Here is a 19979-nt window from a genome sequence, read left to right as displayed (position 1 = left end):
ATTAAAATTGATTTTCGGTTAAATATTGTCCTTCGATAACCATTGGATATCTATATACACACGGTATAATGTTTCTTACCGGAGTGGTCCACTGCGGGATAATACGGATGACCGATGTTGTTTGGCTGTGGATTATTTTTCGATGGGAACGTGCTCGGATTACATTCAAATATCGTCGGCGGTAGACGTTCGGAAATTGTATTCTCTTTTGCAAATAAATTTCAATTAATCTAATGCCAGGTCTGTTTCCGCCAGCTCCCACCACCATCACCAGTATGACAGAGTATAGTAGGAAGCTTCTGGTACCAGTAGTACTACTCGTACGGTAGGGTATTTTCACTGTTTTTTTCGCCCTTCAAAAAAAATTTTTGTATAATGAAGGTATTTTTATGTTGACGAATAAATTTTCGACAACGATTTAAAACGTGGCATTTTCAATTTGCCATCAAAACGACATGTTCGTTTTTATTCGTGTGCCATTGACATTTATTTATTAATAAAAAATAGTTTTTAAACATAAAAAAACGTAATCTGCACATCTCACTAGGCCATTCCTGTGTCAAGATGTGCAGCTTTACAATAACGGCATTTAAAAAAATACGTATAAGTTAACTTAACATAATAATAAAATAAAAATTTAAATTTGAACTTACAAAAGAAAAGTTAAAGAGACGGTTTTGTCGAGACCGGTAGCAAAAATAAACAAAATTTCATTAACAAAAAATGTAAAATGATAAGCCGGTAGTGTTATCTACGTAATAATGAAGTTGTAGCCAGTTGGATACGTTTCGGAATATTCGGCAAAAATACCCAATTCCACCACGCCACCGGATAGGATGTGTGTTTCAAATTTGTACTCTTCTTTTATTTTACAACGTAACATACTACATTTTATTTTGACTATATTTTATTCATCAGATTAGGCATGTGTTTATCTACTTCATTCACTTTATTTGAATACATTAAAAAAAATTATATTTGCATGAAATTAATATCCTTTCTAAATATTTTACCCATTGAGGAAGAAAACAAACAGCATAAATCTTGATAATAAAATAAATCTTTTTTTCATTTTTCTCCAAGACCACACAGTGACGAATATATTGTTTAACTTTTATTTTCAATAATATGTCCGATAGAAAAATATCATCATCATCACTTTTGGCTCTACAACCCCTGGTGGGTCTTGGCCTCCTCAAGAGTCTTCCTCCACTCATCTCGGTCCCGCGCCAGCTCTCTCCAGTTTCGAAGCTCCAAGGCAGACAAATCTTTGAGGACGTTGTCGCTCCATCTTAACCTTGGCCTTCCCAGGCTCCTTCTCCCTATCGGTCTTGAGCTCAGCAGGGACTTTGGTTCTTGATGCTTGGTCATTCTCTCCACATGACCTAGCCACCGAAGTCTTCCCAGTTTTATGAACTTTGTGACGTTTAGCTCCTTAAACATAGTATAGAGCTCATTGTTATAACGTCTGCGCCAAAATCCATTTTCTAGAAACGGCCCGAAGATGCGCCTCAAAATTTTCCTTTCAAAAACATCCAGTGCTCGCTCATTCTTCTTAGTTAGAACCCACGTCTCGGCTGCGTAAGTAAGCACTGGTCTAATTAGTGTTTTTTACAATAATACCTTGGTGGTTCTGGAAAGCAGTCTGGATTTAATTTGTTTTTGTAGGCGGAAATAGCAGCGGTTTGCATTCACGATGCGCTTCTGGATCTCCTCTGTAGTGTTGTTATTGTTTGTTATAAGGGAGCCCAGGTATGTGAATCTTGGTACCGTTTCAAAATTTTGGCTTCCACATACGAGAGATGGGGTTTGTTGGGTACATCCTACGGCCATATATTTGGTCTTCTGCTGGTTTACTACAAGACCCATATTTTTGGCAGAACTTTCAAGATTTATGAAGGCGTCTTGTAAATCATCGGGATTTTTCGCAATTTTGTCGATATCATCAGCGTAAGCCAGTAGTTGCACAGAGTTGTCAAATATCGTTCCTCTTTTCTCAATGCCTAAGTCACGAATAACTTTTTCAGAAAAATATAAACCAGTCATAAAAAAAAAGAAAAAAAAAAAAAAAAAAAAACGTAAAAAACCAATCTTGTGTGCATCTCATTTACTATCCATATCATGGTATCCATACCATATATAGTTAGCAATAACATAGATCACTGTAGAAACGTATAATATACAGCGCTTTTGAGGTGATTTTGCACAAAAACGGCGCTATTCAAATCACACAAATATTATTATTATTTCAGATACCTACCTAGCTTGCCTGATTGTACTCTCTTGTATGGGTTTTCAGGGATACCGGCAAAATAATACCAAACAAATTCGATAATTTTATGAATGTAAATAATAACAAGTGAAATAACCTGCAAATTAAGTTATTTTATTAATTTACTCAAGGGGTTCTTACCAACTACGCTCCATCGAATCGCACATAGATTTAGGCGTGAGGGGGGGGGATTTCGGAATCCGCGATATAGTTATTATAACCTCATACGCCATGTTAACGAATTAATCTACCACTAGGAATGTATAACTGCACTCCAAACGCAAGAATGGTTTCCCTTGAGTTGTTTCTACAGATGAGTCCGTAATTTAAATTTTAAGTTGCAACTGAAATCTTTGTGCAAGTCCCCGAATAATAAACTAAGCCCAGAACACGAAAATGGTTTCCTCCGATTTGTGCAGCACACAATTACTTATTAGTACAATAATACGATTAAATTTAATTTAACAGGATGTTGAATCCCCTATTTATATATATCTTAACTGATTTTTAGTAACCTAGGTGTGGAACCTGTCAGCTATATTATACCTATCTCTGTGTTTTGTAATATTGTCTATAACATCGTGAAAGCAAAACGTCTCGCGTTCGAAAAGCATATTATTTGTGGTCAGCAGGCTGCACCAAAAGTGTTCGAGAGCCTCACCCCTGATCTATCGGAGTGTATGAATTAACACCGATAATATGTAACATGATTTTAATAACACAGAATTCAAACACGTTTTTTGATTTCGTATTAATCTAAACCAGGAAAAAATGGGTTTTTGTAGATGCAATAAATTAAAACAATCATAATTAATGGAATAATAAATCATGTTGTTAATAATTTATTAAAACAATATCTAGTCTGTGCAAAAATTCTTAAACACTTATTTATATTAAAATAATGATTTGTTTCAGAAAGATGGTTCAGAATTTGACGCGCAATAAAGATATACCAATTAGCCTGGTCCATGGGTAAACGAAGATATATTGGCAATTTAAACTTTGGAATGGGTTTCATGAACTACTTAGAATACAGACTTTTGTTCGGCTATCATAATTTACTAATTACAAATTATTCATTGTAACCTGTAGGTATATGACTGTCGAACATCTGACTAGAATGCATTATTTTTCTCTTTTAATAATATTTTTTTTATTAGGTAATTATAAAAGTACCCGCAAAGCATAGTTATAATATTCGCTGTTTTCATAACATTAATTTACCTTAACATTTTGATTAATTAAAAAAGTTAGCTTTATGATAATTGCTGAATGTAATTTTCTGCACAAGTCTCGTTAAATTTAACCAAACTTTATTACAAGCTTGCCATCAAAATTCGATCGTGAATAATGGTGGGCACTGAAACAATCGAAAAAGTGTCATCGAGATTAGGGACCAGATATTAGTAAACCGGTACATTATAGTGAAAAGTAGTCTAAGTACACAGAACACACGTGGTGAGCGGTGACAACTCATTAAAAAGCAAGAAGTTGTTAATACTTGGCAAGGTGTTACGGCCTCGTTTATGAACCGGGTTTGCGGATAACGTTTTGTTCGCACGTCATCAACAATCAACCCAAACGTTCGGCTCACAGTAAAACAGCGCTTTTGTTCTGCATGTTTTACAGGTTATGGACTTAATCTTGACTCCTTTTCTTCTCCGTGGCTTGAGCTTGTTTGATCTTTCTTAGTGATGTGCCGCCCGGATCCTTGTAGGGGGTAGGGCGGACTTTGTAGGTTTTGTTACGTCATGTCGGAAGTACAGAGACTGGCAGATTGTGTTCGGTAATCCCAATAGACACCTCGGCGCGCCCAGGTTGTTAAACTGAGTAGCTGTCTAATGTTCTTAGTTTTAACCCGCGACCCTTCCCGTTGCTCCCCGCTACAGTCACTAGCTACTGAAGCCTTCCTTACCTACTTTTCCTTCCTTCCTCGTTTTCCTTCCTACCCCGCCTTTTGCTCTCTCCCGCCCGCTTCGGGGAGGTCGCGGTCTGCTCGAAACGTTCAGTAAGCGAACTTTTGCCAACGGCGATAGTATTAACAATAATAAAATTAAACCTATAGAATTTCCTATAGGTCCACTAAATTATTAATTGTCTAACTCCATTTACCCTATAAATGTTTAGAAACTAAGCCACGGCTGGGTGGTTTCGCCGGAATATATCCGTACAAATATTTATATATTTATGTTCTCGTATATACCTACAATACATTTTATTGTGTATATAGATATATAGGTATGAATATATTATTTATATTTAATAGATAATAAGTTCCAGTAATACAAAAAAGGTTCATAATCAGTAACTGAATGTAAATATGTCAGTAGCAGTGTTTTGTGAACACCTCAATAAAAAACGGATGATAAGGTGTTCGCATGTTTTAAATAAAGTGTCCAGCTATCTTAATTAAGATTTTTCTTGTATACATTCAATGCTATTATTTTACAATTAATAAAAAAAATGTTTATTTGTAAACAAGTTCTGTTGTGTAATCATTATTAGGTATGAGAAAAATTACCCAATTGACAATCTTTTAATGTTTGACTTAATGATAAAATAAAATAGTATGATAAAATAATACAGGGTTTTCCAATAAGAGGTGTTATTTTGATATTCAATCGTAAAAGATCAATGGTTTCGTTGCTTGTGTGGCACGTAGCGCCATCTTGTTGAAAGTAAACGGTGTCCAGATCAATATCATCTAATTCCGGCCATAAAAAATCATTGATCATCTCTCGATAGCGCAATCGATTCACCGTAACTTTTGTTCCAGCCTCATTTTCAAAAAAGTAAGATCCAATGACTCCGCCGGACCATAAACCCCAGAAAACAGTCACACGTTGAGAATAGAGAGGCTTTTCAACAATAACTCTTGGGTTTTCCGAGCCCCAGATGCGACAATTTTGCTTGTTGACGAAGCCACCGAGGTGGAAATGGGCCTCATCACTCAAGATGATTTGCATTTGATTAACTAAAGTGAACTTTAATAATTTCAATGCGTTGTTGAAGCGTGTATCGTTACATTTTTATTAATGACGTAGTTTTTACTTGTCAAATGTCGAAAAATGACAGCTTCAAAAGTAACATCTACCGAAATAGCGGGCTTTTCAAAATAACACCTCTTATTGGAAAACCCTGTATATAATACAGCACCATGAGTATATTATTAACAACAGTAATATTAATTGATACGATTAGATTTTGTTGAAAAATTATTTAATAAATGTGTTGCTAAAGCCATAACCAATTGAGAAAAATATGCAAAACTAAAGATCGAAATTATAAAAAAAAACTTACTGAATTTGTTAACCTAGATATGTTTTCATATAGAAAATGCTCACTTTAATAAATTTTTTTATTTACTTAACACTCTCACGCTACAATAAGAACAAAAGTAAAATTTCTGCATTTCCACGGAGGTGAATGTGTTTTCTTTTTGTAAACTTACTCTGGCTGATCAACAATGAGACAGTAATAATTGGAGCGTAGGAGCGATTGTTTTAGGTTGACTCCAGTTCCGGTTACGGTTAGAGAGGGTTCATATTGTTTTCAGGGGGATCCCCTCCCCGCGGGCTCTGGCTGTGACAGGTTTCACCTGCGAAATGATCCAATGGGATGAGATGGGTCTTTATTCCGTTCCGACAATCGCACTAACAAAATGGTTAGCTCTTATATAACAACTCTATTGGGCCCTCGGCTTTTTAGTTGAAAACGATACGGGACAGAGAACACGTTGTCCGATGATGGACTGTCAGCGGCACTGCTATGACCAACCTTTTGTCATATTCATGGTTTGTTTAATTGTCATGGCTACCTGCTACCTGTTGTGAAGCTGGAAATTGGAAACTTTCAATAGCAAACCGAAGCGACGTTTATCAACGAAAAGAAGACTTGCGCGAGAGAGTCTAGATTATTCCATGGAACAATCCAGATAAAACTTTGTTGGGCATCTATTGTTTTAATCTTCTCTTATTATGAAACAAAATATTCTAAACTTTGATACAGCCGTTTTCTGTTGGAAAATTCTGATAAACGAACAATGCGTAGTTGTTCCGGACGCATCGGGAATGTTTTCATGATGTTATCCGAAAAATTTTTACGATATAAAGTATGTTTAAGAATCCATGTGAATATTTTATAATTATTTTATTATACTGATTTTCGCTAGATATTTTAGCAAAATTCTCTTAGAAATGATTTGATTGATACGCTAGCCTTTCGAATATATGAGTTTACACAGAATATTGATTATAATATTATTTTTTTTAATCGGCTAGGTCGCTGAGGAGAACAATTCAATATTTGTCTTGATAATGAAATATAACACATTTATTATATGCACTAGATACTATAGATCTGGAAAAATATACCACCCAATTAGTTGAATTAATTAATTATGTTAATAAATACACAACGTACGTACTTAGTTAATGGTTAAACTTCAAGACTGACTTTGGTAAGGTATTAAGTGTTATTACTCTTACAGCCACCGTAACAAACATTTATTATTTCTTGAACTTTCAAAAGAAAGGTTTAAACATATAATTTTGTTAGAAAATTAAATTTTGTTAAAACATAACCATTTTCTTGTGGTTTAAAAGGGTCAGGTACATGACGAAATTAGACAGGCGTGAATTTCACCCACCAATATTACACTACCAGAATTATACATGGACGGAATCACATATGGACCATATTACGCTTGGAGAGAATTACACCTACTAGAATTACACACCTCATAAAATTTAATTTAAACATTGAAGACAGGTACATGAGAGAGGAAGTGAAAAAAAAGTTTCAACTTTTTTACCTCTAATTTACCCACTCCCGACTCTCTTACTAAAAAAACTAGCAAATCCGGTCTACGTGCACCACTTATCGTGTTCTAATAGTGGAACACGTTCCGACGAGAAATTGGTGCGTATTTGACTAGCTCTATAAACCTAAACACTGTAGGTATTGGCCACATTTTGGCCAATTTGCAAAACCCCCGAGCTTACGCTGGCCAAAATGTACCCAATTTAAAGATACCTATATATTTAAAAAAAACTAGGAATTATTTCAAAAGTTCCAGCGTCTTCGTAACTTCGATATTCACTAAGCTAACAGTTTGACATGGCAAATTCCCAATTTTTCGATGTATGTCCCACATTGCTCTAAAAAAACAAGATTTTTCAGTTTCAAAATATTTATATGCCTTCTTGTCCTTGTTATTATTTTGAATTATTGTGGAATGAAAACATATTTTCAAGAAAGGAAAGGTAAAATAAAAGTTTAGCTAATTACCTATAAAGACATTAAAAGACCTTACAGAATAGTAAATACCGCACATTAGTCCCAGTTTCTCAATAATCTCGGAGCCTTTGGTACTATGGCATCAACAACTGGAGTAGATAAGTGAAGAGAGCGAAGGGAATGAAAATTTTGTTATAACTTTTCACGTCACGGAAAAGTGTTCACGTTCACATTTACATGGTAACCCCAATTTTTGTATATATCTGTTGTGAGAGAAGAGAGTGAAGCATGAATTTAATTAAATTCTCAAAACACAGAAAAAGCGCAACAGGCTAATTTTTTTCTAGGTCGGAGAGCAAAACAAATGCTTAAGTTTTTAGTTTTCGGAAAGACAGTAGTGAGGAGTTGGTGGCCCTATTGAAAATTGGATGTATTAATATCCAAATCGTGTGTCCTCAATGCAAATAATTTCCATAGCGTCCCCTATATCATGCCTAAAATAACTTATTTCATATCGTGGTTTTAAGTACAGCCGTGCATGACAACAATATTATTGAGACAACATATGTTTTAAGTAATCTTTCAATTTATTGTAGGTGTGTAATTGATAATAATGTGATTATTATTAGTTTAGCGCCGTTTTCTTAACAAAATCATCTCAAGGGCGTTGCTCGGGATTTATCGGAACATCCCGATAATTTATTCCTTCCTTCACAACTCCACTCTCAGTGGACCTGATATTGGGCATGAGTTCCAGAGCACGCTTAGGTCGGGCGACCTTGGCTCGTGCTCCGCATGCCCGTAGGGTAAAGATGGAACTGCAAGGGGGTCCCAGAGTAGCTCAGCAGAGGAGAGGGGGGGGGGGGTGCGTACATGTTCTTATGCAACTAAGAACATGTACGCACTCGCTTACTGCTTACTAATTCTGTATGCCTGGACATTGGGGGTCTAGAGTCATTTTTATAAAAAGTAGCTTCCTTTATAAATAAAAAAAGAGTCCTGTGGTGTACGGTTAAGGAGGACACCATCAGTTTCCTTAGAACGCCGTAGGAAAGTAGTGCGCAACCTCCAATGCTGAAATGCTGACTGATCCGCCCCTGCGTGTAATACTTATTTGTACGTGTAATTAACGCCCGTGTAATTTTGTACTGAAATCGGTTTAAAATTAAACTTTCATGGATATTTAGGAGAAGAAAACGAACTGTCATTTGTTACTCTTTGGGCATTTATGTTTTATAAGTCTCCTATTTTGTTAATGCATCTTAACAAACCACTTTCAAATTTGCTGCCTTATGCTTTGCTCATTTGTGTTTAAACAATACAAATTGCATTTTGCATAACTTAATAAGTGCTTTTTTAATGGGGACAACAAAGCGTTGGTTTTCCAAAACAAACGTGTTTGAAAGAATTATTATTTTATAAACACTTCCCTCTGAAACAAACATCAGGTGAATACAAAGCATATCATGTAAAGAAGCAATGAACTCACATTCTACATCAACGATGATCCTCTTAGAGACAGAGGGCGGCACTCCGTTGGTGGCTATGCAGAGGTATGCACCCATCTCCGTTCTGCTGATCCGCGCCAAATTGAGCTGCTCACCCTCGTGGACTGTTACTGCAATTATAAAATGTTATTATTACCACTATAAGAAGAATTTTTTTTATTACAATTTATTTACACTTTCAAGTATTATAAAGGCTTGATTGTTTCTCAGAAATTCAAAGGTAAGATTATCATCAAATGTCTATTCAGCGCCATTTTGTTTTATGGAAATTTGAAAGATTCCTGTTAAACGCCTGTGCGTTTCAGCATTCTATCAGATCCGAATAAGCTGTGTTATGAGTTGCCAATATCCTCCGTTGATTCGGAATCCCCACGACTACAAATTATGGAGGATACACTACAATATCGATCACGAAACAACATAGTGTAAAACATGCCTTGTTCACGTGCAATCAGAAGAATCACCTTATATGGTGATCCACGATAAACAGCAGTAAGCGCTAACGCAAAAATCATGCCCATAAAAAGGATGATTAACTACGGACGGGGGAAATAAGAGGGGGAGAGACGAAACGGGAGGGAATGCGGGAACATATAGCGGGATTGCACTTGAGTTGGGAGAACTCGTCACAGTCGTCACTTCAGTTCAGAAAGCCGTGGACTTCAGCTGTGGGAGTAAAGAGACGGGCCGTCGTCCGGTGTGTGGGTGATCACCCATACATAGCGGAAAGGCCGATTTACTTTAAACTAATACAATCGTTCCATGCAATAGATTTAAGGTAATTTCGTAATCTTGTGCTTAACTTTGTTGCCAAAAAATGGTATGTTAGTTTGAGTGTATAATTAATAATACATGAGAGATGGCCTGAACTTGTGATCTCTGATGATCGTCCTATCGGCCTAGGTAGTGTTACATATTTTATATATTTTTTAACACCTGAAAAGCTTAGTAAAATATTAATTGTTTTGTTGATCATAATATGTTCCAAATCTGAAATGAACTTAGAATTGGCGTTTAATGGGGACATTTCAAATGTCAAAAAAACAAATTGGCGCTGAATGGCCACTTGATGACAATGTTATATTTGAATTTAGGCGAAACAACCGGGCCTAATAATGATGTGGGCCTAAACGGGTACTCAACCTTGCTGATGATGCCCGCATTTACATGTTTTATGGTGATTTACAGGTTTTATGTAAAATATTTTTTCTTGTTGAATTTGTAACAAAAAAGGATGTTTTATTTAAATCGTTAAATTAAAATTTTAATGTTTCATCGCTTGTGATGAAAACTAAGTAGCGAGCTCACAACAGATATGTAGGTCTGGGATTTCTAGACGAAAAAAACCTATTCAGTTTTCAACCCTGTTCCAGAAAACAGATTTCTATAACATGACTAATGTTTTAAAAGCGTAAATATTTTTTTTTCATTTCAAGCACTCCGCATAAAGCTTTTAAAATTAAAATGTTCGTGTTAGTAGGTACCGCGGTGTACCGCTTTCATTGTAAAGAATAACATTATACAACGGATATGTGCTGTTACCGTTCTGAAAACGTTTTACAACTTTTCCAAATAAGTCGCATATCTTTCTAACCAAACCACTGTCTGAAGCTTTTATCAGCAAATTCGTTTATTATCCCACAATAAAGTAATCATTGTGTGTTCAGCTGTTCCGCAGATTATCTCTAGTCATTAACTAAATCACTAGTGATTTCACTCAATTATTTTAAGAAACATTTTGTTATTGGCTTCCCGATCACCGTGCTACTGGCTTTCCTCGGAGAAATGGCAGTCGTTCTTCTCGAAACATTTCACCAGCATTTTATTTCCGAAAAGATTCCCTCTTAAGTATCTTTACTACACGGGAAGACGTTCCCTAGAAAAATAACGTTATAGATTTACTTTGGAAAGTTTCTCATGCTGTTCAACAACAATGTGTTTAACTGGCGTAACCGCAAATGACAAGAAATTATTGCGGCGTGAAGAGAAGCCTAGTCGACGAAATAAAAAAAGATATATGAAGCTGTTATGGTTGGGAAAAGTGAGTGAGCGATGAGCGGCTTATAAAAAACATACGCGTCTACGTGATATCCTTTTCTGCGCCAGAGGTCTTTTTTAAACGACAAAAAATGCGTATAACGTGATATTGTCACAAGAAATATCTCAAGCGGATACGTCTCCGTATGCCTGCCTAAACGGAAGGTTCCTCGTCAAAGCTTGTTGACAAACACCAGCTTTTATTTATCTCCGTTTGTGCCTGAGTGCCTTTCAAGTGGCACGTTAACCGGGCTCAATTATTATTTTCGAGTATTGACCTTTTTGGTTAAGTTTTTCAAAAAAAAAAACAGTTCTGATCTTTGCGTTTGTTTTATTTTATAGTTTTTCTTTGCCCACATCATACGAAAATCTTTGGTAGGATCTATCTGTAAAATTCAAAATAACTTACGAGATACATTTTCAATTGTATCATGCAAGCTTTATTTAAGAGGAAGCTACAAGCCAAAAATGTGTATATTCTTGGTTTACTTTATATCGTAGGTAATAGGCAATAAAATCGCTTGACAAAAGGAGTCTAGACACGTTCGATTTCAAGCAAAAAACTGGTTTTTATTTATTTTGTAAATAATTTTTTAAGAAAGAAAAAAAAATAATCAAATGAAACTGTCACAGATAATTTTGGCTATAATAATTTATATTTTAAAAGTTGTTTCCTTGACGCGTTCATTCATTTCTTTAAAAAAAAATTTTTTTTAGTAGTTTGCATTTATATTTTTTATTGAGTAATTTATTTTTATTCTACTCAAGCGAAGCGATAGGAAAACCTTCAATTTATCTAAAACAATTTTTTTTGAAATTCATATTTTACACCAATTCGTTATAAAGATTAATCAAAATAGTGATTTGGCATTAAGCTTCGCCTTAACAGAATGTATCATATTATGAAGAATGCGACAATCGTTTTGGTATTATGAACCTATATATTTTTTGTAGTACAAGGAGAAAAATGAGTGTTGCTGATTTACTAAAAATCTCTTGAAATTATTGGTAATCCGGTCTTAAACCAAACTGCAGGCCGCTTATTAATAAACTTTTATGAAATTCGTAATAATATTGTAAAACTTCATGCACCTGCGTTTGTTTTAACAATAAATAATGACGACATGCAAAAGTGTGACACGACATCGTGACAAGCATTGGTATTTTACTAAAAGTTTATTCAATTCTTTCGTTAATGGTCTGCTATCCGATTTTTAACAGGATTAAGATTAAATTGAATAGATTTTGAATAAATTAGCAATATTTTTTTATCAGCAAGTAGGTTTTCTCCGTGTAGTAGTTATTTACAGTAAGAGTATTTCTTACATTTTCGATTCCTGAATAGTATAATAATACGAAGGTTCCATGTTAACTCCTCAAAATGACAATTCAAAACACCTTTTAAAGGTGATATAAAGTCATTAAAAGTGATGAAACAAAAACTAGGTTCAATAGATACGTATGTAACCAAGTTTTTGTTTCATCACTTTTCATAAATTTATAACACTTTTTATAGGTGTGTTGAATTGTCATTTGATGAGTTATTCGGTCACCCAATTCGAAAGGTCTTACGTTGTGTTAACTTGACGTTGGTAATGCAATTAAACAAAATAAAACACAAAAGTGCATACCCTAAAATACAAATTTTTGAACAAGTTATACTGCAGTGAAGAAATTCTACTGAAATTCCTCCATGTTCTGTTTAAATGAGAGATGCTGTAGTCTAGTTGTATTTTAGAGGCACCCGCTTTAAACAATGAAGTTGTACAGGAGCTGTGCCATTCTCTAAAATACTTAACTAGGAAAAAATAGTTAACTAGGAAAAACAAAAGTAAAATAGAAAAAAAGTTTAATTACAATTACTTATAATAGAATGGCTCTTCAGTGAGTACTAATATTTGCCTTGGTAAAACAATGATGTATGCTAAGATCCAGATCGCGTGGAAAGTTAAATGGGTGGTGGCTCTCGATAGGTAGATTAGAAGCAATAATTCGCATTCCTTTATCGTCGATCTGGTCTTTATCTCATCAAATAACACCCCCCCCGAGAGTGCTCGCAGGCACTTCCTGGGCGCGCTGTAATCTCGGACAGACACCACACAGAAGCTGTGCCAATAATTGCCGAAAACCGACTCCCGTGAGTAAGAAGTCAGCTTCATTGAATCACAGAAGAAGAAAAAAGACGAATGAAAGTTAGAAAAATAACATCGTAAAATATATATTTTTAAATATGTATTACGAATTTCGTAATATTATTATAATATATAAAGGACCTAATTTACAACATGTAGTTTAAAAAAAAAATTCAATTCAATTTCGTAATATAATTTTTAAGTTTACTTGTTCTTTAGTACGTTACAGAAATGCACTCCTTCAACCAAGGTATAGTCTTATAACTTTGGTTATTAATAATTTTGGGATAAACCTTACTAATTCTTAAAGGTTATTTACCAAAAACCAAAGGATTTCATTGTCGAGATTAACTATTCCATTGTCTTGTGGTAGCTGCCCATTACCATTTTCGAATAACAAATCTTAGGATATGATTTTATATTTTCACAGCCAAAAGTATTTTAGTATTTTATTTTAGGGGTATTATGCCGAATAATTCCCCAAAAATAAATCACCATAAAACAACTCTGAAGCCTGTTTTTATCTCTAGACAATGAAACTCTAATGTTGGTTTTAAGTTTTAAACTATTAAAATATGGCCAAAGGTAGGAATTTTAATTAAATCATTAATTTCATCAGCACGTATCCCCCTCGTTACAACCAGTATGATTTGACGAAATTCACCTGAGAAAATAAATTCGTTATTTTTTAAATCGCGCACTGTTTTTTCTAGTGCTTCCACGGATGTCTTGTTCGACATGTTAACTTCATGCCAAAATGTAATGAGCAGCCATGCATCAATCTTCCAGTATTGCTTACTACAATTGAAATACTACAAACGCTGTTAGTATCATCAGTAGAAATTTGTAGCTAGAATGTCGTGTGTACGATTAGGTCTCCTTTTAAAAGCGTAGTTGCAGTGCCAGAAGATGCGATGGCTAATGTAATTTTATCAGTTGATCTGACTTTGGCTAAGAGCAAAAATTCACTTGCCTTTTGGAGCAACAAGGGAAATTTTTTTTCCATCATTCCTATCAATCGGTGTTAATAATGCACCGTACACTTTAGTCGATGTTAATCTTGAGCTACAACTTTTTAATACTATCGTTTATGTTTTTATTGTTATCAATCAAAACTTTTTATTAATAACAGGACGTTTCTCTTGTGTATAAGTTGTCATTGGTAGTCCAAATTCTTAATAGGTTTACCCGAAAGTAATAATACTATTTTATTTAATTTAAATTATGCTTTGTCAAAGATGTTTGGATTATATTGTATGCCATCTGCTATTAACTCTCGCCGTCGCCGAATTAAAATGTCTTCAGCCATATTTTCTTTAAATTTATTCCATAATATTACATAGTCGGTCACTTGACAAACTTGCGATAGTGGCAAAAAAATGACCTAGCTGAACTGCAAATATAAACTTCTGATAATGGGTTGTCCCAATCAGAGTCATCGTTCAAGAGACCTATTGCTTTGAATTCTGCTTGATAGGTACTATAAGTAACTGCTTGTAGAGTTTTGATGTGTGCAAAAGATGTTGGGCTTTTTCAACATCATGTGTTCAATTTAGTTGTAGGTATACATTTATTATATTGTTATTATTGCTATTGTGTAGTGTTATTGATTGCTGCTGTGTTGAAATTTTACAATACATTTTGTTTTGAATTTTAGTTGGTTATTAGTATATCAGTTAAATTTAAATTTTTGAAATTTAGCTGGTTATTAGTATATTATTTGTGTTCCTAGATCTGTTATTATTTTTTATTTATTATTTACAATTTTGTATTTTTTGTAAATTTCTCAGGCCACGGGTACAGAACCCTTAGTTTCTTGTTTTAATATTTTTTATTATTATTATAATTTTAAGTGAAAATCTGTTATTGGATTTTATCTATATTATTTAGTTTATTCTTATATATGTAAATAATCTGTTGATTTTCCCAAATAAATAAAATAAAAATAAAATAAAAATAAAATAAGTAACATTCTCAAGTAGAAACATTCGCTGTTGTTGGGATGAACCACATACACCCTCCCAAGAGTATCAGTTTTTTTAACTCAATGAAAGCAGTCAACTGGAGTACCTTGTTTTCTCCGTTGGAAGGTTTTGGCAGTCTGATTCCACGTATAATAGATCGGAACTTTGTCGTATGTCTGTTTTTGCGAAACCGTCCTGAAAACATAACTTTTAAAATTCTGTTAGTTTTCCATCCCGCGGATTAGTAACAACACAGTGAAATAAACAGACAGAGACTTCTTATGACGTCACGACACATTTAAATAATTATAAATGATGTAAGAAAGTCCCAATAAAAAAAATGTATTAAAATTGAAACCACGGACTAACTTAAGGAGAAAATTATTACCGCTGGTCGTGATTAATGGAACTGATGTTGCGGACTAATGTTATAATTAAAAGATCCGTAAAAAATTATACTTTTGAAAATATTACTTCATGTTTGAAGAGTAAAAACTCTTCAACCATTACTGCATGACTGCATGAAATTTACCCAAGTTTTCTATTTGGAAATTAAATTTGTAGAGAAATAGAAGGATAATATATCTCTTCATATATGATAAAAATTATCCTGTTGAATGATAAAAATTCTCCATACTGCTTCGGAGCTGCAAATGTAACGACCAGATTGATATTTCTCCACTTCATTTGGTGATGGTTTGCTGAACGTGGCTTCATCGGCACCTTTAATTATAAATTTAGTAACGTATTGGATTGGTTTTAATGAACTTTACAACTCAATGTTGATGTGAGCATCGAACATTTTTATAAGAAGTGAGTTTTAGGAAAAGATCCACCGGCTGTCAATTTTATGGTTTCCTGCATTTGTGTAATTTTTTAGTGATTTAGTGATTTTTAAAATTGTGATATCTTCTAAGATATTATTAAAATAATGTTTATATAAATTTAAAGCCTAATATACTTTTGAAAATATTACTTCATGTTTGAAGAGTAAAAACTCTTCAACCATTACTGCATGACTGCATGAAATTTACCCAAGTTTTCTATTTGGAAATTAAATTTGTAGAGAAATAGAAGGATAATATATCTCTTCATATATGATAAAAATTATCCTGTTGAATGATAAAAATTCTCCATACTGCTTCGGAGCTGCAAATGTAACGACCAGATTGATATTTCTCCACTTCATTTGGTGATGGTTTGCTGAACGTGGCTTCATCGGCACCTTTAATTATAAATTTAGTAACGTATTGGATTGGTTTTAATGAACTTTACAACTCAATGTTGATGTGAGCATCGAACATTTTTATAAGAAGTGAGTTTTAGGAAAAGATCCACCGGCTGTCAATTTTATGGTTTCCTGCATTTGTGTAATTTTTTAGTGATTTAGTGATTTTTAAAATTGTGATATCTTCTAAGATATTATTAAAATAATGTTTATATAAATTTAAAGCCTAATGTAAGTAATTGTGTATATTTTGAAACTATATCGGTCAAAGAAGCTTCTTGAAACTTTCCTTGTTGTTGCGTGTAATTTTAAATCTATGATATCTTCTTAGATATTGGTTCAAATGATATGCTTCGAAGGCAATTTTGATCTACATTAAATTCCCAACGTTACTAGTACACTTAATTGGATAGGAATAAATATTATATTGGTCAAAATAGTTTCCCAAATAACCCATTATGTATGTGAAAGATTAAAATTATTACTGCAGGTTGTAATATTTAGCCTTTTTCACCATTTTCTTTTTCTTATTTGTTTAAATCAATATAAAATTTTCTTCTCTCTTGGCTATGACCGATATTTAATTTTTCTCTAAGGCTTTGCATATGTGTTCGCAGGGATGGAAAATTCCTCCCCTACAACACATAAGCCTCCATGAAAATTGGACCCTTTTCTTTGATATCTACAGAAAGCTACTTAAAGCTCTCTTGTACTATATATCTTTATAGACATATGTACTTAACTAATTAATACGTTATTTGCGAACTTGAACGCAAATATTTCCGTATTTATATCGTAATTAAATTCCATCAAACGTTGTGTAATTTTTTGATTTATGATATAGGATTTTAATTACCTTCATTTTTGTGGTAACCCCCTTGGTTCTGATCGAGGTGTCGAGTTTCACAATTTAATTGGTCTTTCCATTGCAAACCTAGACTTAAATAAATTCCCTGAATGAGCTAACTTTCCTATTGTAATTATTCTGATTCCCTGCACCCTAACAAAATCGTAGTTAAACGCTGATAAAAGATATTATACATGTTTATTTGGACAGGTAATTTGATATAACTCAAATGGTTAATTGTTAGTAAATTTGATTTTGGTAAACTCTTGTGTCTGTGTGGCGCCACTCCTTTATGATTCTGCTGCTATAAGGTACATGTAAAGATTGATTTAGTAGGTTAATGTAATTAGTTAATTGCATATTTGACGAACTCGGAATAGCCCATTTGCTGGCATAATTTGGCTCCAAATCCTCCTGCAAGTAAACGAGATGATCTTGAGTCAACGAGAAATTCGCACAATCCTTTGACACGGCTCTTTGATTGATACCTAAGTTATCGCGTCCAAAAAGCCTTCCACGTCATCATGTACTGCCTTCAAGTTTCCCCTCGAGTCCCGATACCCCCAAATTCCGACCCCTCCTTGGACTACAATTTACTTAGGGCGAACCGGTTTCGTCCTATATACAATCATATACTCACGGTTGGTGTGGACTTACGGGTCGTGAATCCTCATTCCACGTTTAAAAGAAGATGCGAGAGTGGTCCAGAAGACCTAAAATGCAAGCTGTATGCAGGTCCGCATCCTCCAGTAAACAGTACATACGAATAAATATATGTATACATACAGTTTGGGAAAGGTTTATAACTCGCAATACGAGGCTATCTACCTCGCATTCCGAGCTCGGATCTCGCACGAAGAGTTCTGCGAAACTCTAGGATTGGTAACCGAATATATACGTAAGAATATGGTTATACTAATAAATACTAGTAGAATAAGGTCTTATTTGATAGTTTGTTTTGGAGAGCTATCGAACTCCAGGCTTTTTTTTGTTTGGTTTTGACGTTTTTATTTAAGAGAATCGCCATCTCTATTTGATTTGGTTAATGGTCTTGTTATAGGAGCGACCACTGCCTCCTATTGATGAACTGTATTTGTTTTAAATTTTACCTCCAGGGTTCAACATTAATTTTTGTTCATCCTATCCCGTGATTTTCCAATTGTTTCAAGTAGTTGATTGCCACATTAGAGAGTACTCGACTCTCAAATGTCTCAGGCAACTGATGGGGTTTTGTATGAGCACCCAATCAATAAAATTCAAATGTTTCGTATAATTTTTCGATATAAATCTTGCTAACCCGTGATTTTCCAATTGTCGATTGAGAATGATAAGTATTTGTGAGCACGCTTCTTCCAGCTGTTTTGGGTAATTAATAAAAATCTATGCGATTATCTAATCAATGGTATTTAAATGTTTCATGTAATTTTTTGATATAAATCTGGCTAACCCGTGATTTTTCAATTGTCGTTTGTGATTGATAAGTATTTGAGAACACGCATCTTCCAGCTGTTTCGGGTAATTAATAAAATCCTTTGTGACTAACTAATTATGGCCAAGGTCGTTTTCAAACTATGCGGTTGACCCAATTCTCCAGTGATCCCTTGTTTTATCAACAAATTGAACAGGGTAAACATCTCATCTGACCCACTAACCCAGATGTGAGATTGTTTATTTTAAAATATCTCGCGCTCTCCTTGTGATTCAGTTATGATACCGTTTACTGTGCATAGATAATTTTAATATTTTTAATTCCTTTATTGAAGTTAAACTATTTTTCATTTTCCGAATTTAGTAAATTTACTAGGTTAAATGAAGAATAAATATAAATATATATTTAAGTACACATATCTCTATTGTCAAAATATGTTAAATAAGAGTACATATATTAATAAATAAATATAAAATATATGATTCTACATAGTCTGGAATATTAATAAATACATATTTTCTTTTTCAATAATATAGATATGTCCTCGGGTAGGTATTAAAATCGCTACCATTTCGATGCTTCGATTAATAAATAAAATACATATATATAATTACATTACTCATATATATATTCTTTATATACAATATATTATTTTATATTTATATATATATATACACAAATTCACTATATACATATTTTAATGTGTAATTCTTTGTTTTGTTGTTTTAATAATTTAAGTGATATACCATTGATCAGCTGTGCCTCCTCACTCCTTGGGCCTGAAAATCATTTATAAAAGGAAAACTCACCCTCTACAAGATTTTCCGGTTGGGTGCCACACAACAAATCTTGCCGAAGAAAATCCTACCTAATTAACTGTATTTTCCAACTAATTTCAAAATAAATCTTTTCGACTATTTATTCCTATGTAATATTTTATTTCTTGCTTGATTCATATAAATTTGCTGATAATTGATTTTTCTTCCGAACGAAATCCTAATCCAGAAAACCCGTTGATTTAATAACACCTTTCTAGTTTAGGCTTTTGAATGATAGCTTTTTCAAATTCTTTTTCGAAATGATAGACTGATGATTAAAATTCCGGTTAAAACGACAAACACTTTTAACACTGTCGCTATACGCACGATGGATTTTAATTGAACAATTTATTAATTCTAAATTTCTTTTTATATAAATTGATAAGAAAATTTATTCCGAATTGTGCAAACTTTTATTTAACTCGACTCTTAATAAATTAATTTCTTTTCCGAACTGTTACTTTTAGAACAAAGGTTTGAGCATTTGTTGTTATTTCTTTTCGAAC

At 33.7% G+C, this 19979-nt stretch overlaps 1 protein-coding gene across 3 annotated transcripts in view; it reads right to left on the bottom strand.

Annotated features, from left to right (window-relative positions):
- LOC149426362 (lachesin-like) overlaps positions 1-19979 on the bottom strand; it is a 184497-nt gene that overhangs the window by 67575 nt on the left and 96943 nt on the right. For all 3 annotated transcript variants that reach the window (XM_089650856.1, XM_089650869.1, XM_089650862.1), the window contains exon 6: positions 9000-9128. In XM_089650856.1, the coding sequence (XP_089506982.1) occupies positions 9000-9128 (129 nt within the window). The remainder of the gene's footprint in view (positions 1-8999; positions 9129-19979) is intronic.

This window comes from Hesperophylax consimilis, chromosome 1, assembly GCF_061612785.1.
Source record: "Hesperophylax consimilis isolate HC1 chromosome 1, BYU_Hcon_1.0, whole genome shotgun sequence".
Classification (NCBI taxonomy): domain Eukaryota; kingdom Metazoa; phylum Arthropoda; class Insecta; order Trichoptera; family Limnephilidae; genus Hesperophylax; species Hesperophylax consimilis.
Note: the sequence above shows the minus strand (reverse complement) of the source record. Positions and strands in the feature narration are given on the sequence as shown.